The sequence below is a fragment of the Silurus meridionalis genome, chromosome 1 (genome assembly GCF_014805685.1).
Source record: "Silurus meridionalis isolate SWU-2019-XX chromosome 1, ASM1480568v1, whole genome shotgun sequence".
Lineage (NCBI taxonomy): Eukaryota > Metazoa > Chordata > Actinopteri > Siluriformes > Siluridae > Silurus > Silurus meridionalis.
In genome coordinates this window covers 10,077,695-10,103,165 of record NC_060884.1, presented here as the reverse complement: position 1 = coordinate 10,103,165, position 25,471 = coordinate 10,077,695, and the positions used below count along the sequence as shown (strand labels likewise).

Below are 25,471 nucleotides of genomic sequence, written 5' to 3'. Positions count from 1 at the left end.
AGAGCATTATAGAGGTCAGGTATGTTGGATGATAAAATGAATAAATGAATAGGGGCACAGATAGGCAGTAAGGTTGAGCTAGCTTTGCCAATTAGTTAAACTAAGCGGCTTATTTTATTCCGTTTTATTTCCCATGGGGATCAGGATAACTGGTGCAAAAGAGAGAATAAATGACTGACCAGAGTGACAGATGGGCAAATTATACTTATTATTTGGAGTCAATGTTGGCACAGGGTGACATATTCATAGTTGCATGTAAAATGAGTGTGTCCTCTATTAGTCACTGTCACATGAACATGAACAACACTAGAATTTACTTGGCATCTTTTCATGGCAAAAAATCAGAAAGTGCAGAAAGTTTTCATGAAAAATATTAAATAGATGACTAAAAATGTAAGTTTGCGAGCAAATTTGTTTGTTTGATAAAACTAAATAAAAGGTTAAATGGTTAAAAAGCTTAAGTGAAATATCCATTGGTTACATGCAGGTTTTTGTGTGATTGTTTTACAGAATAGATAAAATATTTTAGCCTAAAATTTTAAGGTTTTAATAGTCTTAACAACAAATAATTTGTCAGGAACTTAGCTTCACTTGCTTTTAAAGTTTGACATGTGGGTAAACTAGCACAGTGGTCCCCACCGCTAAATTAAAACCCCCAAGCTAGCAAAATTAACAAAAATACAACAGAGTGGATTCACGATTATTATTATATTTAGAAAATACCAGTTTTAATGTCGGTCGTTTCATTTTATTTTGTTGTATTTATTCGCCACACCTTAAAGGCCGGTCTGTTAAAATATTGTCAGACATTAATCCGGCCCTTGGCACAAAAAAGGTTGGGGACCACTGAACTAGCAGACATTCAAGCTTGACCTCATTTCTTTGCCCAGAAGTGCACATACATTATGATTTTAATTCAGCTTTTTTTTCTGAATCTGATCTACCTCTTATTGTTATTTTTTTATCTTTTATCCAGTTCACACTTACTTTTACAAAGGAAAGGACTACTGGAAGTTTGACAACCAGAAGCTTACAGTGGAACCTGGCTACCCAAAGTCCATTCTTAAGGATTGGATGGGTTGTGACCAAACAGAAATGGAGAAGAACAAGGACAGACATCTCCCGCATGACGATGTCGACATCATGGTTGCCATAAATGATGTGCCAAGCAACGTTAATGCTATTGCTGTGGTAATCCCATGCATTCTGTCTTTGTGCATCTTGGTCCTTGTTTACACCATCTTCCAGTTTAAGAACAAAAGTGTCCCTCAGCCTGTGACCTACTACAAACAACCAGTGCAGGAATGGGTATGACAGACTTGGGGACACTGCAAAGTTAAACACTAAAATTGTTAGCGAGGGCTACCATGACAATGTTCAGAAGCACCTACAAAACCAGTGCCTGTTTACTGCATTGTAATGCGAGAGGTTAGGATTGAAACGTTGTTGAGTCTATGTCTTTCCATCTGGAACTAAACTTTGACACTCAAATCTAAAAGATCTTTAAAATAAAAAAAGAAACAGAGCCAAAAGCACTGGTTTGCTAGGCTTTAACTAAATGGTGGATTGCAGGGACAAGAGCTTAACCATTGTACACTGCTACTGTAAAATCCCCTTTCCTATTCTCTTACAACCTGGGAGTCTGAGGACCACCACAGTGCATTCCTACCATCGTATGTCGAGGAACACAAGAGGAACAATGGTCAGCTGCCAGCAAATATATGTCCTATATAAGTGCTCAACACTGGACCTGTACAGGAATTTAAAGAATTGTTGAAAGAATATGTCTGAAAAACAACTAAATGTGGTTCTTTGTTAAGACTTGAATAACACCATAGGTAGAAAGGCTGTTGAAAAGAATACAAAAGGTGGATGTGTGTATCTTATAGTCTTTTATCATATCTTGGACATCTGACTTTTTAAAGCATTACAAAAGCATTAACATTGTATTAGTATATTTATAGTGGGGTCCAAAAATTAGAGACTACATTTCTTTTCTTATATTTTATTGTTTTTTGTTTTTTTTTATTTAACATTGTCAAATGTCTATTTTAGACTATAAATGTTAACACATTATGGTGAATATTTAATATTCACTGCTTCTAGGCCCTTATTTAAATGGGAACAAATGTGTGACAGTTCATTAATTTGTGCAAAAGATAACATTTTCTTCATGTGTAAGCTCTTCTACTATAACATGTTTAAAACTTTTTGGATTTTACATGGAGTATAAGATTTTGCACACATTTGTGGAGTCCATGCCATTTCAAGTGCACACCAATCAAAGCACAAAGGGGGCCTACTAACTACCAAGAAACTCTGAGACTCATGCAATTATTATATACTTTTCATTAATGTTGTGGACAGTAATATAATTTGTTTTGAGAGTTATTGATTTAAATAAGAAAGTAATGCTGAGTAAAATCAGTATAGTAGTCTTAAATGTTTGGACCCCACTGTAAGTTCCAGGAGAGAGAGTTTTATGTTGTATCATAAAGGAACAAGTACAGTATTGCTTGAGGTTGAGATTTTTTTTTGTGTGTGTGTAGTGAGGAGGCATAACAAAAAATCAAAAACATTTCATGAAAAATTCAAGAAAACTCTTCTATGCCTATAATTCCTTCCTGTTACATAAAACTATTATGTTAGCTCTTTGACACAGAGTGTGTTTTCTGCAGTCTGTTTTCACATTTGTTTATAGTTTTAAAATGTTTGCTAATGTGGCATGCCATAGATCAGTCAGCCTATTGTACATATATTAATCATTGATGCTAAATATTAGCAATTATTCATCTTCAAAACCATTCTGATGTCCTAAGCCACCACTATTTCTTATATCTGAGTGCAGTGCACAGGCACTATTATGTGCCCTTTTGGGTGAGTTTTTATAGATTTTATAGATTTGTTTTTCACTGATGTACCGGTTGGTGTCACATCATATCAGCAATGCACCTCCCCTGACGAATATGCAAATTTGTTTGGCCTGAAACATTTTAGTGGCTAACAGGCCAGTTTTTAATGTGACAGGCAGACATTGCAGAATTATTTTTCAAATATGCTGGATTTTGCATGTGGTACTGACTGTACTGCAACTGCATAACAAACTGGGAAGTATGGGTTGTGGTGATCATGTTAATCATTTTAAGAATGTGTATATTTTGGGTTTGTTCATTCCTGCTCAGTTCTATCATTTTATGTGTGAAGTAACTACATTAATTGGTCATTGTAACCAGCAGTGCAGTAGTTCTGCAGTGCTATAAAACTTTAATCCTAAGTAATCTACATTCACCTAATTTTATGTTACTTTTTTCAGAAGTCCTAAGGCCACTTTTAGGAAGCTTTAAATCCTGTAAAATAGTAAAATGTTGTTAACCAGGTCTAGCTGCCATTTGATATACAGGCTACACTAAATTGCCCCTAGATGTGAATGATTGTATGAATGTGTGTGAGGTTTAAGCAGGTTACTGAAGAGGAATGAATGAGCTTCTGCTTATTGTACATTTTGCATTGTTTTGTTTTAGTTGGGTAATTTTGGTGCGTGTTACTCTGAAAGGGCAACACATGAAGATTTTATTGGAATATGTCTTACTGGGGTTTCTGTTTCATCTCTTACAATAATTCTTTAAGAATGATATCAAGCATGAAAAAAGCAGTATGTATTGGCAAACTGGCATGTTAAAAACCCAGTAAATGAAATACCTCGTTTTTTTTTTAAATCTCTTACAAGCCTAGACAAAATGGAGGTCTTTTAAAAAATATGACCACAGCCATTTTTAACAATGAAAAAGTACTTTTCTTTCATTGTTTCTTTTTTAAATATTTTAACCCATATTCTTCCAGTTTTAGTTTTCACGCAAAAGCAACCAACCAGAAAAAGATCAGTGCATGCTTCCCTTAAAACACTTTTTCTTTTTTGTTTTTTTCTATGTGGCTCATGCTATGTCACAGGGCAGCTAAATACATATGGATGAAAAGCTAACTGCCCTTTTCAATATACATGATGACCACTATGGTAACATTATCTAGATGCTGGCCATTCTTTGGTCTACTTTTGTGCCACTCTAGTTGCTTTTTATTTCTCCCACATAATATACATATAAAACTCGGTTTATACGTTCTTGGTTAATTGAGGGATGAATATAGCGTGTGAGGCTTCATATTTATTCTGTCTTTGGGTGCAATTTTTTCCACCCAGGTTCAATGTAACTATTGGTATATAGTCTAGTTGTCTAGTTACAGCATTAACGTGCATTATGCCTCCACAGCTGGTGTATTGGTACCATATTAGAATTGGGCAATTGAAGGTTGTTATACAGCTTATGTATGTTTGTTAATATGGATGTTCTCTTAAAGTCCAAGCTCTGTATAAAAGGTTACACAATCTGGAAGGTTTTGAATACAGTTTCCAAGATTGCAAGTGAGAAAACAAGGTTCATACCCCTTGACCCTTTAGGGAAAAGCATCTGATAAATGGTAAAAAGGTTTTTGTGTTCTACACATTCTTTTAACGTTAGATATTTCTGGGAGAAATGTTTTCCTGTGTTCTTGTCTTCCAAACATCTCCACTGTTGATTATTTTTTTTGTTGCTTTGTTTGCCTTAAGACAGCGTCTAGGCCTACATAAAGACATGGTGCCACGTCTTAAACTTTGTCATGGCTTAGTTTATTCAATGAATTACAAAAACTATTTTAGTTGAATTTACTTTGCATCATTTAATGTAAATGATGATGAGCATGATTACCGAAACATTGTTTTCGTTCTCTACTCTTAGGAGGCCTCGGTCTCTCTATCACATATTTTCTTGCTTTTTTAAATTTACATTCTGAGCAATTTTTCTGTGGATAAACGAACAGTACGAGCTCAGTAATGACATACTGTCTTGCCGATGAAAGTTTGAATCGAGCACCTGGCAGTGCCAGTCTGCAATGTGGCAAGGAGGGGGTTCTATATTATAGTTACAGGAAGTACAGGATGGGATTAATTTAAATGGAACACACTGTGCTGACTGTCTTCCTCCACTTTGAATTATCTGATCAACTGGCATAAGGTTTAAAGAATAAAAAGACAAAAGGCCAATTGCGTGCAGAGCTGTAGGACAGAAGTGAGTCTCGAATTTTTCACATACTTTTATAAAATCTCTAGGTACTTTGTATATATACACATGAATAAATCCCTGGGATTGATTCAGTTGATTATGAAGTGGTTACGGAGTGAAGACATAACTATAAGAGGAATATTCTGATTGAAGAAGGACAAGAGAACACATACATGGTCATTCCATTATGAACATTAGGACATAAAAAAAATCCTAATATATGATGAAGAAATTATCTATCTCTATCTGACGAGAGAGTGAGAGAGAATTGCATGAAATTATTTATTTCTCATATACTACTTGATATCCATGTCCTCTATTCCAATCCAATATACTGGTTAAATAAATATTTGAGGCTGATAAATAAAAATCATAAGACAATCTTATGTATGGGGTAATTTATGATAGGTTTAATAGTTAGGAAGAAAGAAAAAAAAAATATTTAATGGGCTGATTAATTTAATGTTATTTCACAAAGCTGTTATATACTTAATTCTGATTGGTCAAGAGGTGTTGATAAATTTTACAGCAGCTCTGACTGTATAAAACAGGTTTATAATAAAACATTAAAAATACATTATTCATTCTATAATTACATTTCTTTTGAAAGGAATTGTATAGTGTATATAGTCAAAAGGACTAATATAGTTCAAAAGGATATAGTATACTTATAGTATACATTTTTCAATGACTATATGCTTTCTTTTTTAAATCCATTTTGAAAAGAAAGCATATAGTCATTGAAAAAGGTTGGAAAAAAATATTATTGTAGTAAATTCAGTGCTGCTTTTGGAATGTAGCAATTAGTTCTGTTCCTGACGGACGATTTTTTCGTTTTTCACTAACATGGTAACAACATGGCAAGTCTCTTGACTTGACTTGAAACGTTTTGCTTTATTATCCTTCACCATTAATTCAAGAAAGTAAGGAAATGAGAAGTTGATGAGGGATTGAGGGATTGATGAGAAGTTGATGAGTGGATGAGGGATAACTAAAAACAATAATTGTGAGAAAGCACTGTAGTAGAAGAGGATTAAATCCTGAAAGTGAGTGCTGCTATAGGAAAACAATTCATAAGTAAGTAGTTTAATGCAATCGTCCAGTGTTTTATTTCTTACTTATTGTAGCCTATAGGTAAATTAATTGCAAATCCTAAATGGCTGCTTGTTCTGCAATTTATATCTAATTTAAAGTATATTTAATCAAATATATTTTTAGAACATTCAAATTCATTTTATGGTCACATTTATGGTCTATGGCTTATTTAATAAACACTGCTTACTACTTACTCAGCTCAGAGTTAGAGTTATAATCACCTCCAAAGTATTTCCTACAAACAGAGGAAGAGGAGGTCAAACATAGTTGTTAAACTTTGTGTGATTTACTTACAACTCTATTTTAAAATTGACCAAATTTTATTTTCTCAAAAATCTTACACACATGCAATTTGACTGTATAAATATGACTGATAGTTGGATTCATAATAAGGTTTAAATGTTCATTAATGCCCCCATGCCTACTTCTGTGCTACTCTTGGTCCTGCTGCTAGAATGGTTCTGAAAGCACCACTGGAGATTCTAATGATGACTTTGAAATATCATTTTTATGAAAGGAATTTCTTAATGTATCTATAATTTCTATAGAAAAGTTAGTTTTAAGTAAAGGTGAAGCCATGCCAATACAGGATAGTTCTGGGAAGTCAAACAAAAAGTGGGGATATGAATATTCTCTGCTGATATTGCCTCATTTTATGGTGTGATGGTGACACTGGATGACAGCCACTCTTAACCTCTACCTGCTGTTGCCTTTAGTTTCTGTACTCCTTTTAAGAGACTAACAATAAACAAAGAGGGCGAACAAACATATCAGAGCTTGTTTAGAACTTTACACTAATTGATTTATGTTCTTTGTCTACAAAAGGATTAATTATAACTGAAATTTTATCTGATGAAGCTTTAAAGTTATTTGTTAGATTTTTTTTTAAGTATCAGTGTATTTAATGTACATATACATTTGCTTTATTGAATGAATTTATGACAAAAAAAATTGTTATTTAGACCAAACAACAGAGAATCTGTCTGTACGGCTTTTTGATATTGTCTTATTTCTGGGTCATTGTTGCTCAGCCTCATGCATGGATCATGTAAATACAACAGTTAACAGAGGACTTTTGTATTTTGTTTTCTCTCACTCTTTAAGAGTAGCACATAATTTTACGCATCGTATACAAGGATGTCATTCCTATCAATGACTGACATTTTAAATAGTCTTGATCGAACACTATTTAAGCTTCATTTGCAAGATTAATCTGTTTTTGTTTGATTTGAAGTTCTATAAGGTGTATCTAACATCATCTCCATGTCTTATTAACAAAATTTCAATAAAAGCAAAAATGATCAGTAATTGTCACTGAATACTTTCTTCTATACATGATGTTGCTTGTTATGTGTAATTACATGTGAATTTGCAGTGCTTTAGAAATACTTAGTTGATCATCAAACTAATTCAAATATTCACTTTTACCAATATTTGAATTTGTTTGATCTGAAATACATGCAAAAAAAAACACACCACTGTATGTAATATATATATATATATATATATATATATATATATATATATATATATATATATATATATATATATATATATTTCGGGTTTCCTTTTCAGTCTGGTTCTTCTCAAGGTTTCTTCCTCAAACCATCTCAGAGAGGAACTAATTTATGACTTATTTCTGTAAAGTTGCCTTGAGACATTGTCCATTTTTAAAAACCAATATACAAATAAAACTAAATTGAAAATGGACAATGGCTGCCACCCAGATGAGGATGGGTTCCCTTTTGAATTAAGGATTTCTAGTATCTCTGGGAGTTTTCCTTGCCACTGTCAACACTGATTTGCGCATTAGGGATAAACTTATAAGAGATCAAATTATGGGCTTCATCAAACTTATAGGCACTATCATATAAATTCATATTTTTATAGCCTATGTATCTATGTAAAGCTGCTTTGGTTGTAAAGCTGCTTTGGTTAATATGTTCATTAGTACAAGTGCTATACACATAAAACTTGTATTTATGGCTAAATTCTCTACTATTTACAAGAAGTCACTAAAATAAGCTTTGTGTGTCCTGAAATTCTGATTATCAACTATGGATCACATTGTAACACACCAACCAATTTAAGAGGAACACCTGCACATATCACATTGTCACACAACAGCCAATCACATGTCAGCAACACAATGCCTGATAATGCGTAATAAATCAGCAAAACATGCAGATAACTCAAATAATTATCCATTACAACCATGGTGATCAAAAGAACTTCTCCAAATGCACAACAAATTAACGGCCTCCAGTAGCAGAAGACTTCAACAGGGTCTGCTCCTGTCTCACAAAGAGGGATGTTACCACATATACAGTGACCATGAATTCAAGTAAAAATGATAAGTCAGCTTTTTCTGTTGGCAAATACATCTCAACAAAATGTCATATTAAGAATTCCAGTGTAGTGGAAACAAAAATTTGGAACACAAAATTGATTCATGTCGAGCAGCTATACAACACAGTCAACCAGAAAGTTCTGAGATGAGAACCATGAGGATGTCATTTTTCATTTATTTCGAAGCATTGGAGATTTATTTAAATGAGCAGAATAGACATATTAGAACATGACAGAGCTGGAAAATCTGAAGAACTAAATTATGCTACATTTCTCTTAATTAGATTGCATTATATTCACAATCAGCAGTTATTCAGATGGCATTGTGGAGGATACAGGATGCCAAAGTTAGAATATTCCCATTACATTTACACAGTATAATACATTTACTTTACTGATGAACATCACTGCACCACACACTGTAGTGATCATATATCACATGCCCTTAGTACCAGTTTGTACATGATATCATGAAGCTCATGTCATCTACTTTCTTGCAACCCATTTTGCACTGAGGAAGTTCAGTTGCTTCTCCCTCTGAATTACTGCTGGTTTCTTTTTTCAGATCTGTGACTTCTTTTTTTAGATCCGTGACTTCTTTTTTCAGATCCGTGACTTTTGCTTCATTTCCTTGGGATGACGGACAGCACTGATTCTCCTTACTGTTCTCCTTATCTGAGGGACTGGAACTTTTATCCATGACTGCAAAAGAAGAGATCTGAGCGTTAGATTCTGTGAAGATTTGGTTAGAAATTAACATCAACAGTTACAATGTTTAAGCACCCCTTAACAATGATAGAACTATAATGAATAGATATTCAATGCCACCCAAATGAGAATTGGTTCCTTTTTGAATCCTCATACCATCACAGGGAGTTCTTCCTTAGGATGCTTCCTTTAGGGGTCCCCCCCCGTCCCCGTCCCCTACCAACTACCTGCATGTCTTCCTTCACCACATCCATAAACCTCTTCCTTGCTCTTACTCTTTCCTCCATCCTCAGCATTCTCCTACCAATATACCCCATAACCTTCCTCTGCACATGTCCCAACCATCTCAATCTCGCCTCCCTCACCTTGTCTATAAATCTTCCTATATGCGCTGTCCCTCTAATAAACTCATTTCTAATCCTGTCCATCCTCATCACTCCTAATGAAAACCTCAACATCTTCAGATCTGCTACCTCCAGCTCCACCTCCTGTCTTTTACTCAATGCCACTGTCTCTAAACCATACAACATCGCAGGTCTCACCACAGCACTCTTTTCTTCACTTCTCTAACACACTCTCCATTACTGTGCACTGTTGACACCAGGTACCTGAACTCCTCCACCTTCTCCACCTCTTCTCCCTGCAACCGCACCACTCCACTGCCCTCCCTCTCATTCACACACATGTACTCTGTCTTACTCCTACTGACTAATTTTATAACCTGTTTATCTCTTTAGAGCTGCTTTGGGACAATAGCCATCATTTAAAGCACTATACAAAAACAAATTAATTTTTAAAGATTTTAGATTAAATGATCTAATAAGCTGTAAGATATGGCAATATTTGTAGTTGAAATGGGGAGAGTAAAGACTTGACCTCTATAATTCTCAGTGTCACCCCCATGTGGAGAAAACTAATAATAAATATCAGTCCATTGCCAATTATAGTACATGTTTATTTTCAAAAACGGTCTTATCAAGTCACAGATTCAATTACTGTACTGACTTGATTTTATAACCATAATTACACATGAGAAGTATACAAGTAGCCTGGGTGCATCTCTCTCTCTCTCTCTCTCTCACACACACACACACACACACACACACACACACACACACACACACACACACTTACTTACGTCTTGATCACCCTCTCCGGTTCGCTCGCTGTGTTTCCAGGCAGAAACCGCGCTGCTGCAGTGACGCTCGTTGAACATCTAGTGAGCTAATCAATGACTTACAAATGACGTCATACGACCCTTTCAACCTGATTGGTTGACAAATCAGCGTCACTATGATGAGTGGTTGCTATGGTGGTAGTGGTGCGGTTGCTGTGTGGGGGTTTTTTTGTGGAGGGGGGGGGGGTAATTATATTCAAGCATTATATTCATTTAATGTAACCAGTGAAACAAGATATAATAAAATTAAATCACAAACACGATTTAATCTAATATGAGTAAAGAATTAACAATAATAATGCTTTAAGCCTTGTCCTAAGGCAAACTCGTGAGTAAATATTTTGTTTCTTTGGTTGACTAAAGAAATAACAACATACCTTGGTCATTACGACAAAACAGGAACATATCCCATCATTCACTGCGGGATGCGTAGGCAGGGTTGCCACGCCTGAGAATATTCAGCCAGTGAGTCCCAGGCAAATTAATGGCCAATCAATAGTAGTCCATTAGCATATAAAAAGGGTATACATAGTTATTAAGCCAAGTAAGTATGTTGTAGTATTACAGCTATTGTCACAAAAACGAAATATATATGAGACAAAACACAGTAGTTGTGGAAAGTAAACCCAACGCCATTGAAAACAGCGGATCTGGCAACATTGCATTGAATCCCCCGAACGTGGTTACGTAAAGGGGGTTGTTGCGGAAGTGAACACGTGGGTCACAAGAGTCCACGATTTTCACGAAGATCCGGGCGCTGTGTGGTAAATATAATTAAAAAAAGAATTAAAAACGTATTTTTTTTTATCTACACGCAAGTCTGTGAAAGTCTGTGTATATGAGGCGCCACAAGCAATTATAAGAAAACGTTTGGAACAACCGCTAAAGGCAATAGTTTCCCGACCCGTTAGCTTGCTGGCTACTTGCGAATTACTTGTGAGTTTGCGTTTCATCAAAATCTGAATCAAAATACCGACTGACAAAGACGAAATTAAAACCAGTCTTTCTGACAGTCTGCTCAGAAACTATACAGTATATATGTATATATAAGATATAGTGTGTGTGTCTCTCTCTCAAACAAATCTATGGACAGTTTAGAAACCGTGAACACTGTCTCCAGACTAAAGAGCAGATGGGGGACCATTCGGCTTTTTAGCGCTTGATTCAAAACCTGCATCTCCAACATGCTTTAGTGCCTATGGAATAAACAGCTTGCACATCTGGAAAGACACCATCAATACTGAAAGAGTTTTGGAGCTTTAGAGTTTATATCTTTTTCAGGAAAAGCTTTGCTATTTGAGATATGTTGTAGCCATCAAATTCAAAATTGCCCTATTCCTCTGTAAAATAATATTTTATGGAAAAAATTCTCAGTTTTAAAATACAAATGTTTTCAGATTTGTTTTTTATTTTTTATTTTTATTTTACACAGCAGATCTTTCTGAATTAGGGTTGTATATATTCATCTTTAATTACTTCAACACCACAATGGTTACTTATGAAAGCAACTAGAAATTGGGCTAGTATTTTTCAGTTCTCTCTCTCTCTCTCTCTCTCTCTCTATCTATCTCTCTCTCTCTCTCTCTCTCTCTCTCTCTCATATATATATATATATATATATATATATATATATATATATATATATATTAATATACAAATGCATATGTGTGTGTGTGTATATATGTAGGTATGTATTGTATATGTATCAGCTACAGAACATCATGATTTGAAGCATTCACTACACATTGCTATGTATTCTATTTATTTCTTTAAAATAAAGATTTTTTTAGAGACCAGCATTTGTAAAAGATTAGACGTTCTTGTTCTGTTTGTAAAGTTTGAGTATTGTGGTCCCCATATGCATGAGAGAGCATATAGCATGAGAAATAACAAAGACCTTCATATCATTATGGTTGCGTTTTGACAGTAGCTATGCAGTTTTCTGGTTAATTGTTAAGTACAGTTAGAAGGTTTTATTTTTACTTACCAACCACACTGTTCCACAGTTTCTGGTCAGATTGATCCGGTTGCAGTTCTCACTCAAAAATGGCAGTCAGAGCATCCTTTGAGAAGAACAATGAAATTGGTTGCTTTGCCAAACTCACCAACACATACTGCTTAGTGGCAATCGGAGGCTCAGAAAACTTCTACAGGTAAGTTCTGTGTCAGTCAGTAAATGGCTACATGTAATTCAAATTGTAACATAGGTGTTGCACTTAAGTCTGTGTTGGAAGTAAATGGAGATAAATCTTTACAGTGTCTTTGAAGGCGAGCTTTCAGAAACAATCCCAGTGGTGCATGCGTCTATAGCAGGATGCCGGATCATAGGAAGGATGTGTGTGGGTAGGTTTGGAACTTTATCACTGACATTAGACATCTGCTGTTTTTGCTGGTAAATAGTGTAAATGAATACAGATATTTCTTGTGGAAAATATTGTCCCTGCTTTGGCATTTTCAGAGAATTGCTGTCTTCTGTATGTCCTATTCAGTCAAACCTGGTTGTATAATGAAATGCAATTCAGATTTATTTTTTATAGCACACAAATGGAAAATGGACATTTTCATAAGTTAGTCTCCAAGTTTACCCCTATTGAGTAAGCCAGTGGTGACTTATAAAAAGGAGATAAGATGAGAAGCAACCTTCTTAGGAACCCTACTCAAGAGAACACATCCTCATCCGGGTGACCCCCAAATGTCCATTTCATTATAATTTCATCCTAACATTTCACTGATGAACACTTGAATGCATGAAGTGTTTATGGCTTAAGCCATTGTAGAAAACTGTTATAAATTATAGACCTTAAACATCTTTATGATTCTTGAGCTCACCACTCCATAATAATCTCATGTATCCGTAGGCTGTTTATGTAGAGTCATACCTCAGCAGCACTGAGTGTTTTAGGCAGGTGTTCTAAATGATTCTCTTAACTGGGATTTGCCTGGAACACTTTCATAAAAGTTTTCATAATTGCCTTGATGATTGCAGCCTATGTAATTTATGATCTAATCAATGTAAAAAATCTGAAGTGGGTATACACTCACCTTCACTTTATCAGGGATACCTGCACATTTATGTGGTGATCTTATCTAAACTTCATCTGGCACCAATAACCATGACATGGTTAGTCACGGAGATCATACTATTCCCCCAATATAATACTTGATGTGATCACTGCATAAGTTATACAGTAGACACGTGTTTGCCTATCAAAGACTTACAGACAAAATGTAATTATTCATTTATTTATTAAAAAATTTGTCATATTGCTACCATCATTATAAGAATCGAAAATCGTAAGTCAAAGAATCGCAACTCTGAAACGATCTGTACATGGCTAAAGTACCTGACATTCAATACATTTTTTGACCATCCAATCCCCCTTCAGTGCTGTGATAATCATCTCATCTCATAACATCCCTTATCTGGGACGGCTGTGAATAACAAAAGCGTTAGTATAAAAACTTTACATTTTTGTAATACAATTTAGTTACACCAGAATCGTTTAGGTCATAACTACTACACAATGACCAAGTTTTGTGATGTTTGGTAATGTTCCATGAGGTATAAAATTAATACATTTGCATGTATAGGACTATACTGAGCATTTTTTCCCCAGAAAAAAATCATGCCCAGTCTTTAGATTACACTTGTGGTGTTAATTATTCTGACCCAGACATCTCCATTGCTTATTTTTGGAATTTAATTACCAGCAAATGTTTAAACTGAATTCATGTTTATCTGTGCCCTGATTTTTGCTGGAAATCTTTTCTTTCTAGGAAACCGGCATGGACTCCTCGTGCCCAACAACACGACAGATCAGGAGCTGCAGCACATGAGGAACAGCTTGCCAGAAGCTGTGCGCATTCAGAGAGTGGAGGAGCGACTGTCTGCTCTTGGAAATGTTGTCGCTTGTAATGACTATGTGGCTCTGGTTCACCCAGACCTTGACAGGGTCAGAATCATTTTTGAGCTTAAAGACTAAAAAAAATGAATCAATACTTGTTTGATATTGTTCAGAATTTGCGTATGGAAAACCTCCATAAGATTTTAGTTTTTACTATAACTTGTTGATATGTGTTATAAGTAATTGTCATATTTTCTACTTACTGACCAACATTGTGGGTATTTAATTAAATTTGGTGTGCTGTGACATATTTCCCAGTGCGATTAACGCCTACTGTGCTACACAGGAGACAGAAGAGATATTGGCTGACACTCTTAAAGTGGAGGTGTTCAGGCAGACAGTGGCTGAGCAGGTGCTTGTGGGTAGTTACTGTGCCTTCAGTAACCAGGGAGGCCTTGTACACCCAAAAACCTCTATTGAAGATCAAGATGAGCTCTCATCACTTCTGCAAGTGCCTCTAGTTGTGAGTAAATAGCTTTCTCAAACTCACATATCTAATTCATACACTGTGTTTTTCTGTTACATTGTCCTCAATGCATATTTACAAATATTGAGTCGATTTTGCATTTGTAGCTTTTATATGTAGTGCCTCACACATTTCAGCACATTTCAGCAACCATTTTAGCAGATCTTCTCAAGGGACAATACATTAGAAATGAAAATTGGATATATTTTAGTCAATGTGCTGTCTCTATAGCAGTACAGATTTACTGTCTTCTGAAAAGAACTCAACATACAGCCTTTATTGTCAAAATAACTGCCAACAAAAGTGAGTACACCCTAAGTGAACATGTCAGAACTGTGTCAAAAGTGTCAATATTTTGAGTGAGCACCATTTATCAATCACTGCCTCAATCCTCCTGTGCATGGAATTCACCAGAGCTGCACAGGTTGTTGCTGGGATCCTCTTCCACTTCTCTATAATGACATCACTGAGCTGCTGAGTATTAGACACATGGCGCTTCCCCACCTTCCACTTGAGGTTGCCAGAGACTTACTCGGCCACTCAGTCACCCTCAGCAAGGCAGTTGTCATCTTGGCGGTGTGTTTGGGGTCATTATTATGTTGGAAAACTGCCATTCAGTTTCTGGAGGGAGGGCTTAATTTTCTCCTTTAGAATGTCACAGTACATGTTGAAATCTATGTTTCAACTCAATGAACCACAGCTCCCCAGTACCAGCAGCACTCATGCAGCCCCAGATCATGATGCTACCACCGCCATGCTTGACTGTAGGCAAGACACAATTTTCTTGGTACTCCTCACACATGCTGGACATCATCTGAGCCACACAAGTTTATCTTCGTGTCATCAGAACACAGGAAATACTTTCAGTAATTCATGATCTTGGACTGGTTGTCTTCAGCAAACTGTTTGCAGGTTTCTAGTGAGCCAGCTTCAGAAGAGGCTTCCTTCTGGGATGACGGCCACGCAAACCGACTTATTGCAGTGTGGCGTATAGTCTGAACACTGACAAGCAGACCTTCTGCTTCTGCAACCTCCAAAGCAATGCTGGCAGCACTCATGTCTGTTTTTTAAGACCGCATCTGCACATGACGCACGATTGACCCTTCCGAAGCCTGATCCAAGTGGAACATATCTTGGAAATCCTCTGTATGACACTGGCCACTGTACTGTCACTCAGTTTCAAGGTGATAAAGATCTTCTTATAGCATAGGGCCATCACTTCTAATTCTCAAATCCTCAGAGTTCTTCTTCATGAGGTGCCATGTTGAGCATCCAGTGGTCAGTATGAGAGAATTACTCAAAGCACCAAATTTTAACTGCTCTAATACAAGATACACAAATTTGTATGGTCCTGTCAAACAGACAAAAACATAAACATGATGAATAAGACATGTGGCTTTGCACAGTTAAACGACATACAGCGGTTATCACTTAGGGTGTTCTCACTTTTGTTGGCAGTTATTTTGACTAATGACTGCATGTTGAGTTATTTTCAGAGGACAGTAAATCTGTACTGCTACACAAGCTGACTAAAATATATCCAAGTTTCATATTAAATAGTATTGTCCCTTATGTATACTAAAATGGTTGCTGAAATGTGAGGGGTGTATTTACTTTTGTGACTTTTTTATTTAAATAGAAATATCTGTTTTTATTTTGGTTAATGCTACTCATTATTAATTTGGCTCTTGTTTTAGGCTGGAACTGTAAACCGTGGCAGTGAGGTGATTGCTGCTGGGATGGTGGTGAACGACTGGTGTGCCTTCTGTGGTTTGGATACAACGAGCACTGAGCTGTCCGTCATTGAGAGTGTGTTTAGGCTGAGTGAGACTCAACCAAGCACCATAGCCACCAATATGAGGGACTCGCTCATTGACAGGTACAAAACATGTCCTGTTCTTATTATTTGCATGAATTCTAGCATTTAGAATTATGGCCTCATGCAAAAAGTAATACTTGTGCTCAGTGCTAATTGAAACATTTTGTTTTCATTTTTTGTTCCAGTCTCACATAGATTCGGAATGGGTTTAAAACACTTTGGAAATGGTTTGAATACAGACCAGAATGTGGACTTCACCATCAAGATCAACATTTACGTCTCTTCTTGGTCACATCTCGAGAGATATTAACAGCTTTTGTACTGTATAAACTGATGTAAATCTAAGCTTAAGTACAAAATGCAAGCTTACTATATTGCTTGAAATGTTTTGTCACTTTCATTGTCAGTACATAACATGGTCTCATAAAAAAAAAAAAAAAAAAAAAAGTCAACAAACCCTCAGATGTTTGCAGAATTGTTGCTTAACATTGTAATTTCCTCATTACAAACCAATAAAGTTTATTAAAAGAATCTAGTTTACTGGTAATATGTTAACCAATGATTTAGGGCTGCAACAACTAATCAATAATGAAATTGACAACAAATGCCATTATTGTTTAGTTGGGCTGCTGAAGTTACGCGTTTAGCGTGACTGTAATAAAACACAGCCGCTTGTGAAATGGAGGGTCAACCGGCAGCAGGAAAAAGTGTGCATCCCAAGTCACGGATGAACATCATCACGGTGAGCAAAAACTGTATAATCGTGAAAATTGTGTAGTTTAATAAATTCATAGGTTTTTTTTTTATATAAATGAAAACCATTAGTTGCAGCCCACAATGACTTGCTGTCATGTGATCAACTAGAGGTGGTTGATGGAAAAAATGAAATAGTTATAAATGTTTCAAGAATATCAATCCCACCTTTATTACAGATTTACTCTAATGCTGATCTATCAGATTGATCATACTTTAGAATGTTATTGCTTTCACTACTAGATTCTAAATAAAATCTTTTCTTTACTTCTGTAGATGCTGTAGGAAAGTGTCCCCAAACCTTTTAAATGCAGCACTGCAGTTCCTTTGGAATTATACAGGTGCATCTCAATAAATTAGAATATCATTAAAAAGTTGATTTATTTTAGTAATTCAATACAAAAAGTGAAACTCGTATATTATATAGATTCATCACACACAGACTGATATATTTCAAGTGTTTATTTCTTTAAATTTTGGCTCACATTCTCAAAGAATTTAAATACTTCATAAGAGCAATCAAAAAAAACATTTTTAGTTAATTGTTGGCCTTTTGGAAAGTATGTTTATTTACTGTATATGTACTCAATACTTGGTAGGGGCTCCTTTTGCTTTAATTACTGCCTCAATTTGGTGTGGCATGAAGGTGATCAGTTTGTAGCACTGCTGAGGTGGTATGGAAGCCCAGGTTTCTTCAACAATGGCCTTCAGTTCATTTGCATTTTTTTTTTCGTTTTGTTTTTCATTTTTCTCTTGACAATACCACAAATTCTCTATGGGGTTCAGGTCTGGTGAGTTTTCAGGCCAGTCAAGTGCACCAACACCATGGTCATTTAACCAACATTTAGTGCTTTTGGCAGTGTGGGCAGGTGCCAAATCCTGCTGGAAAATTAAATCAGCATCTCCATAAAGCTGGTCAACAGAGGGAAGTATGAAGTGCTTTAAAACCTCCTGATAGACGGCTGTGCTGACCTTGGACTTGATAAAACACAGTGGACCAACACCAGCAGATGACACGACTCCCCAAAACACCACTGACTGTGCAAACTTTACACTAGACCTCAAGCAACTTGAATTCTGTGCCTTTCCTCTTCTTCCAGATTCTGGGACCTTGATTTCCAAATGCTAAATTTTCTTTCATCTGAAAAGATGACTTTGGCCCACTGAGCAACAGTCCAGTCCTTTTTGTCCTTTGCCCAGGTAAGACACCTCAGACGTTGTCTCTGGTTCAGAAGTGGCTTGACAAGGAATGTGTCAGTTGTAGCCCATGGATACGTCTGTGTGTGGTGGCTTTTGAAGCACTGACTCCAGCCGCAGTTTACTCTTTGTGAATCTCCCCAAATTCTTGAATGGGCTTCGTTTCACCTTTTTTTTACCACATTATTTCTTTCCATTTAACTTTCCATTAATGTGCTTGGATACACCTTTTGTGGCTTACCCTCCCTGTGCAGGGTGTCAATGATCATCTTCTGGGCAACTGTCAAGTCAGCAGTCTTCCCCCATGATTGTGTAGCCTGAACCAGACTGAGACACCATTTAAAAGCTCAGGAAACCATTGCAGGTGCATTGAACTTTTTTTTTACAATATTCAAATTTTCTGAGATTTCTGGGTTTTCATTAGCTGTTACCCAAAATCATCAAAATTAAAAGAAATAAACACTTGAAATATACCAGTCTGTGTTTGATGAATCTATATAATATACAAATAATTACTAATGAATTACTAAAATAAATTAACATTTTAATGCAATTCTAATTTATTGAGATGCACCTGTATAGTAACAATATATTGCAATGTAAATATTTCTAGCCTATAAGCGATTGTTTTTCCTACAATAGGGTAAAATGTCAGGCTGAAAATTTGTATTTTGCTTAATGATGATATTGAAAAATGCTAGCAAGACCATTTGGTGGATAAATGTGAACTTTAATGGCATTTTAATAGTATTGAATGGTAATATTCAAGCAATTATTCAAGTGTTTGCCAGCAGAGTGAATATTAAACAATGCAGAGCTGTGTACAATGCAGTCTATTAGTAACAGTGTTACAGTTTGTGTTATTTAATTCTTTGGTGTTTTTGCTTTTTCATGTTCATTCATGTAGCAGTTACATTCAAGCAAGTTTTGGATCATAAAATAATAATACTTAAAGAAAAAACTTAGCAGATAGGAAAAGTATACACTCTAAAATATGGCATATTTACAAAGATTCTTATTAGTAAGATTTCTCCATCTTTAGATTTGCATTTATAAGTTTTCCTCTACATTCAATTATTATTCAGTAATCCAGTCATCCGTAGCAATGCAGAGAAGATTTAATGACTGATACATGTTTTCAGTTCAGATGGAGGAACTTCCCCTAATCTGTTATATAAAATACTCCCACAAGCAACACAAAGCCTTTTTAAAGCTTGTTGAATTTAAGGTCATCCAGAGGACTCTTATGATATGCTTTGTGTCTTAATGTTTGGATTATGGAGCAAACCTTAGCCTAAAGATTCTTCGTGAATATGCCCCTGATCTATTGCCAAAAAGCGATATTGTTGGAAAAATATATATGCTTCCCTAGTTTTTATCCACGTATGTCTGAAATTTAACCATTTTAACATCAGTAACAATAGCATATACATAATACAAAGTCCATCTCCATATCTCCTGTTATTCCATAACAGAAAACCCCAAAAAATTAACTCAAATATAATTAGCAAAATATAAAAATGCAACAAGGATATATGCAGTTTGTTGCACGTAAAGGTAAGGCCATCCAAGGTTGAGTGCAAGCATGAACATATGTTCTAATAAATGCAGTAAAGGTCTATTCACACCATCTTCAATTTTTTTTAGATTTGCATATTGAGAACTGGACTTTGTTCTTAGCAAAAAAAAAAAAAAAAAAAAGTTTCATTACCCACTGATAATCACATCAATTTGGTACACCCAGGTTCTCAATCTTCCAGGAACTTGTAGGGAAACAACCCCAAAATTTTGAAGTGCAGCTTATTTATACATAAGGCCAATCTAATTCCTATTAATACTAACACATTAATCATAACACAGTCTAGAAACTCTGTATTGGAATTATGTTTTTTCTGGTGCAGATCAAACCCCTCTACTAACAACTTCTCAGCTCTCTGCAGGAGTTGGCATATGCAGCACAAGGGGTATTGTAGACACATGTAACATATAAACACCCCTGCCTTTGGCAATAAACAAAGAGATTTCCTTGGCGATTTGCGATATTAATTTTCTTTGAACTATGTAGTAATATAAAATTGCAAGGTATCTAAATAGATAGTGTAATACCATAACTTAACATCTCGAGTGGAATGGAGTAGTTGATTGGTGGAGTAGTTGATTACATAAAACCCATTTCCTCAAAATTCAGGATTTCAGAAGGAATTCCACTAGTAAAGGAGGAATTCAAAACCCACACTATCATATTATTATAAGGGAAGACTGTGAAACATTTTTTAGACTAATTTAATTAATTCTGTCTGCAAAAATTAACATTCATAGTGGGCCAAAGCTCAAAGGCCTTGTCTGTCAATATTTGATTTTGCTTGAATAAAATGTGCAAAATACATAAACATTTGCCAGTAAAAGTGATTATAGCAGCACAATATAAACGAGTTTTGTAGCCCAAAGAAAAAAATTATAAAAAGAAAAAAGAAAACTTGCTTTAATCTTGAAATAAGAAAAATGCTCTCTGTAAGCTGCAAATTCCAAATGGATTTCCGTTCCCCTTTGCAATACCCATGTTGCTGTGAGTATCCCACTATGCACACAACAGCCATCAGTGTTATAATATATTAACAAGTTTTACACAGTACTGCACTGATCTCTTTTAAATTTACTGGTCCATGCTAATAACAGTAAGTGGTACAATGGAAAAACACAGTGATGTCCGTAAGTCCTTGGCCAAAAACAACCAACAGACAAGCGAAAAGGCATTTCCAATGTCTGATAACAAACTGACAGTAACATCTCAAACTATCATTATTGCATAATCAAACAATCATTATGCCAGTTTGCATAAGCAGCAATGTAAATAGATTACATTTCTTGGAAGCCCACTTATGTCTTGCTAATAAACTTAAATAAAACTCTGTTCATAAGTAAAATTGATTCCACCATTGATTTTCGTAATCCTCGCGTCCGAAACATAGCTGCAATAAAAGAGGGGAAATGGAAAGCAATATTGTAGCAAGGCATCTGAGTAGAAAGTTGAATCGATGAGTGGATTTGGCCACTGAGAGAAGGTCAGACGCTCCAGCTAATTGTGGTCTTTTAAGTCAAACCTGACATTGAGATAAAGGAAAATGTTAAAACAAGGAAAAGTTAGAGTTGCAATACAATTAAAAAAGATATTTGGTAGCTGTAATCCGTTCTACACATTAAATAGCACACCATGAACAGTTTTGACTTTTTTTTACACACTATCAGTTGCATTAAACACAAGCATTGCAAACTTTGAGAATTAATGTTCAGCATCAAAGGAATGTACCCATCCCTGTCAATCAGGTAACACACACAAAGGAATGGTCCCATTACAGAATTGAAGCACAATGGTATGAACCTGGATAGCATTTACGTTCTCCATATAAGACATTAATTTGTCACAATGGAAACTTGTCAGAAATCTAATGCATGGTATATCAGATTATTAAAAATTCTGTAGTGCATTAACACTGTCACATAAAAGCTGGATGTAACATATCACTGCCACCTTGCTTCTTCATTTAATTTGTCTTGTTTAATTCCAGCCACCACAAGTCCATTGGCTGAACACCCCTAAACACCTCTCCTACTTCTTGACATAAAAGACAACCAGCTTACAAAGTAACAAAGACACACTCAAGGCACAATGATGGTAATCTACACTCTCACTAGCATTGCACGCCAGTTCACAGAATACTACACAAGCTACAAATTAAGCAGGCTGAACACATACTGTATCTCTCCACACAGGCTTCAATGATACTTCACATTCTGAATGTAACGTTTCATCCTGTTTATCACTGCTGATATACCAAGCCTTTTGAAATATGGTTTTGTCTACCAAAACGCATTGCTTGATCCATGTCTGTTTTTAACCAAAATATTCCGTGTTTCACAAAAATACTGTGAAAATGTGAGTGTATGTACACATCACAGAACTTACCATTCTGTAACACCTGATACAAGGTCAATCTGTGCCAGATCAATTTCTGCCTAAAAGCATAAAAAGTTATATATAATATTAATATATTTATTGAGTGGCAATCTGTTTCACTAAATTCACTTATTGCTGACTCACCTGGCCAATGACATCTTTGTCTCGACTCATGAAGGACGAACTGTGCTTCACACATACACTGAGCACTCGCTGTTGCGCATCCTCCATAGTCATGTCAAACTCAAACCTGAAAAACAGTTTAATCAATACACAACATGTACACAATGGTAAGTCACTCCATCCTTCTACTCTTAGGTTTTCATCTTTAACTGAGTGTATTGACTGGGGACGGAATAAAAATATATAATAAATATCTGTGAAATATACATTCATAAACATTGCAAAATAATTTAAATAGCTGCCCTTATAATATTCTCACATTCATACACATTCACACCCCATACCTCTCATTAAACTCAGGGTTCAGATCTTTCTTCTTCACAGCAGTCTTTCTCTTTGTGGCTTTGCTTTTATCAGGCATCAAAATCAGAGACACATAAGTGTCTATACCTTCTTTTGATGATGTCACCAGTCCTCTAAAAAAAAAAAACCACACACACATCAAGTCATTAAGTTTTTCTAATGAGTTCAATTGTATTAACAATATAAAAACTCCCATGTAGTTGCTATGGTGGTGTTTTTGACACAAGTACAACAGAAAAAAAAAACCTTTTTTTTTCTAGAATAACTTTCAAAATGCACTTTATTAAACAAGGTAGAACATTGTCTCAGGTTTAGTGAAAAATGTTAAACTACAGTGTTTTTGTATTATTTAGATTTGTAAAAATGATTACTTTATACTGGTTACTTAGTCATTTATATTAGCTTATATGTTTATATAAAACAGCATACATAGGTTTTAAAATGATAGTGTTATAGTTATAAATAAACATTATACTTTTGACATCAATGACAAGCAGGGCTGAACTTTTTCCATGTGATGTGCCATTTAAATGGACATTATTCTTTTGGAATGGAATAACCAAAAAAATTGCACCACAAAAATTCCACACAATATGATAAAATACTAAAGGAAAGACTATGCCATCTAAGAAAAACATAGAAACCATTGTTTCTTGACTGGGATTTGGTTTAGTTGGTAAATGTGTAGTTGTAGTTATGAGTGTCTCCAGAACATTTTAGTTGAGATAAGACACTCTTGGAAAAACAAATGTTTAATGCCTTTGTAAGTTTCATTTCTGAAATTATATTTTCTTTTGCCTTTTTGCTTTGAGAGTGATACCCTCAAATCTCCTTATGACCCATTCTAGAGACGTGTGGAGTGTATTATCTACATTGCTCAAATTAAGTGATTTGGAATTATCATTCCATAATAATCAACATTCACACAAGTTATGTTCCGGTGCTTGTATAATTATAGAAAAGTTGCAAATACTGTCTCACATAAAATCTGAATTAATACATTGTACCTTGAAAAATAAATACACTTAAAAGAAAATAATAGACCTGCAGCCATGGATGTTTACAGCAAGTTTCTTTTGATAAGATAGAGAAATTCTGATCTGTCCAGTGGTGGGAATCTGTTTATTGCTTAGAACAGGACCAGCACCCAGTGCCATTAGTGCTGCCATCTTAGAGTTCAGGATCTGCATAGAAACACATAACATTCATTCTGATAAATGTACTAGTAATGACTCAATTTATTTATGAAATTCACACAGAAGATGAAGTTGCAAAATTATAAATACTGTGTATAATTATATATATATATATATATAGAGAGAGAGAGAGAGAGAGAGAGAGAGAGAGAGAGAGAGAGAGAGAGAAAATTAGAATATCTCACATTAGTATCTCAAATTTTAGCAACACAATTTGAGTATTTCTTCTCAAGGAACAATACTATAAAAATGAAACTTGGATATATTTTAATCAATGTGCGCTTCTATAGCAGTAAAGATTTACTGACCTCTAAAAATAACATACAGTCATTGTTTTATTCACTATGTCCTTTCATTACTCAAATATAAAAAAATTTACTCCACTCAAAAATATTTTTAATCACTAAACATTTGTTTTTCTGATGCGCCAAGTCACAAATCAAGCATTAAAATCCACTGTGGTGCACATTAAAACCGTCCGTGTGGAAACATAGCAAAATTTCCATTTGGTATCCTGATGCTTTACATTTACAAGAATATTTTGTCTTCATGCTCTATGTTGAGTATGGTATCTTTCAAAATAAACACATTTGCATTCATATTTGTCCATGCCGATGTTGATTAAAGCAGTGGTCCCCAACCCCCGGGCCGCGGACCCGCACCGGTCTGTGGGTCAATTGTTACCGGGCCACACAGAAAGAATACATAACTTTCATTGTTTCTGTTTTATTTATTATTTGATTCTGAACAATGTTTTATTTTGGAAAATTACCGGATTCCCTCCACCACATCTATCTCTGACTTACTCTTAATGTATGTGAAGATACTTGGCCTCGGTCACATGTTTTACCTCCATCCTCTACCTTCTTAAATGGACTGCTCCGGCCGCTAACACAATACATTACTGCTAAATTCAAACCCCCAAGCTAGCAAAATGAAAAAAAAAAAAAAACAGAGTGTATATATATATATATATATATATATATATATATATATATATATATATATATATATATATATATATACAGTTTTTTCTCTTTGTTTCACATACATATATCTTTATATATCTTTTATATCTTTATATTCTCACAGTGAGGAAAATAAGTATTTGAACACCCTGCTATTTTGCAAGTTCTCCCACTTAGAAATCATGGAGGGGTCTGAAATTGTCATCGTAGGTGCATGTCCACTGTGAGAGACATAATCTAAAAAAAAAAATCCAGAAATCACAATATATGATTTTTAAACTATTTATTTGTATGATACAGC

General features: G+C 35.2%; 3 protein-coding genes and 1 long non-coding RNA gene across 6 annotated transcripts in view; 2 read left to right on the top strand and 2 right to left on the bottom strand.

The window, feature by feature from the left end:
* Positions 1 to 7,495, top strand: part of mmp24 (matrix metallopeptidase 24) — a 38,561-nt gene extending 31,066 nt beyond the window's left edge. The window contains exon 9 of the mRNA XM_046856682.1: positions 977 to 7,495. Coding sequence (XP_046712638.1) covers positions 977 to 1,314 — 338 coding nt within the window. The 3' untranslated portion in view covers positions 1,315 to 7,495. The remainder of the gene's footprint in view (positions 1 to 976) is intronic.
* Positions 7,496 to 8,696: 1,201 nt separating this feature from the next.
* LOC124391646 lies at positions 8,697 to 10,937 on the bottom strand. Of its 2 annotated transcripts, none has more exons than XR_006927019.1 (3): positions 10,803 to 10,937; positions 10,387 to 10,578; positions 8,697 to 9,242 (listed from the first exon to the last, which is right to left on the bottom strand). It is a non-coding gene; the product is annotated as an uncharacterized LOC124391646 (long non-coding RNA). The 2 variants fall into 2 exon arrangements; XR_006927020.1 differs by having other exon boundaries at positions 10,387 to 10,514.
* Positions 10,938 to 11,070: 133 nt separating this feature from the next.
* eif6 (eukaryotic translation initiation factor 6) lies at positions 11,071 to 17,146 on the top strand. 2 transcript variants are annotated; one of them, XM_046858325.1, is made up of 7 exons: positions 11,071 to 11,189; positions 12,432 to 12,578; positions 12,683 to 12,768; positions 14,203 to 14,378; positions 14,617 to 14,793; positions 16,494 to 16,675; positions 16,801 to 17,146. In XM_046858325.1, exons 2-7 carry the CDS (start codon positions 12,472 to 12,474, stop codon positions 16,808 to 16,810), a joined length of 738 nt encoding a protein of 245 aa, XP_046714281.1. In that variant the 5' UTR covers positions 11,071 to 11,189; positions 12,432 to 12,471; the 3' UTR covers positions 16,811 to 17,146. The 2 variants fall into 2 exon arrangements, with proteins under 2 accessions (XP_046714281.1, XP_046714289.1); XM_046858333.1 differs by lacking the exon at positions 11,071 to 11,189 and adding an exon at positions 11,198 to 11,361.
* Positions 17,147 to 19,274: 2,128 nt separating this feature from the next.
* esyt1b (extended synaptotagmin-like protein 1b) overlaps positions 19,275 to 25,471 on the bottom strand; it is a 45,129-nt gene continuing 38,932 nt past the window's right edge. Inside the window, exons 48-52 of the mRNA XM_046844640.1 lie at positions 24,051 to 24,190; positions 22,988 to 23,119; positions 22,665 to 22,770; positions 22,530 to 22,579; positions 19,275 to 21,666 (exon numbers count right to left, since the gene is read on the bottom strand). Coding sequence (XP_046700596.1) covers positions 21,642 to 21,666; positions 22,530 to 22,579; positions 22,665 to 22,770; positions 22,988 to 23,119; positions 24,051 to 24,190 — 453 coding nt within the window. The 3' untranslated portion in view covers positions 19,275 to 21,641. The remainder of the gene's footprint in view (positions 21,667 to 22,529; positions 22,580 to 22,664; positions 22,771 to 22,987; positions 23,120 to 24,050; positions 24,191 to 25,471) is intronic.

Bases quoted from the DNA above. Each gene is read 5' to 3' on its own strand.
- eif6 (XM_046858325.1), top strand. From the start codon at position 12,472: ATGGCAGTCAGAGCATCCTTTGAGAAGAACAATGAAATTGGTTGCTTT. The intron at 12,579-12,682 runs GTAAGTTCTGTG...AAATCTTTACAG, and splicing joins GGCTCAGAAAACTTCTACAG to TGTCTTTGAAGGCGAGCTTT. The intron at 12,769-14,202 runs GTAGGTTTGGAA...TTTTCTTTCTAG, and splicing joins CATAGGAAGGATGTGTGTGG to GAAACCGGCATGGACTCCTC.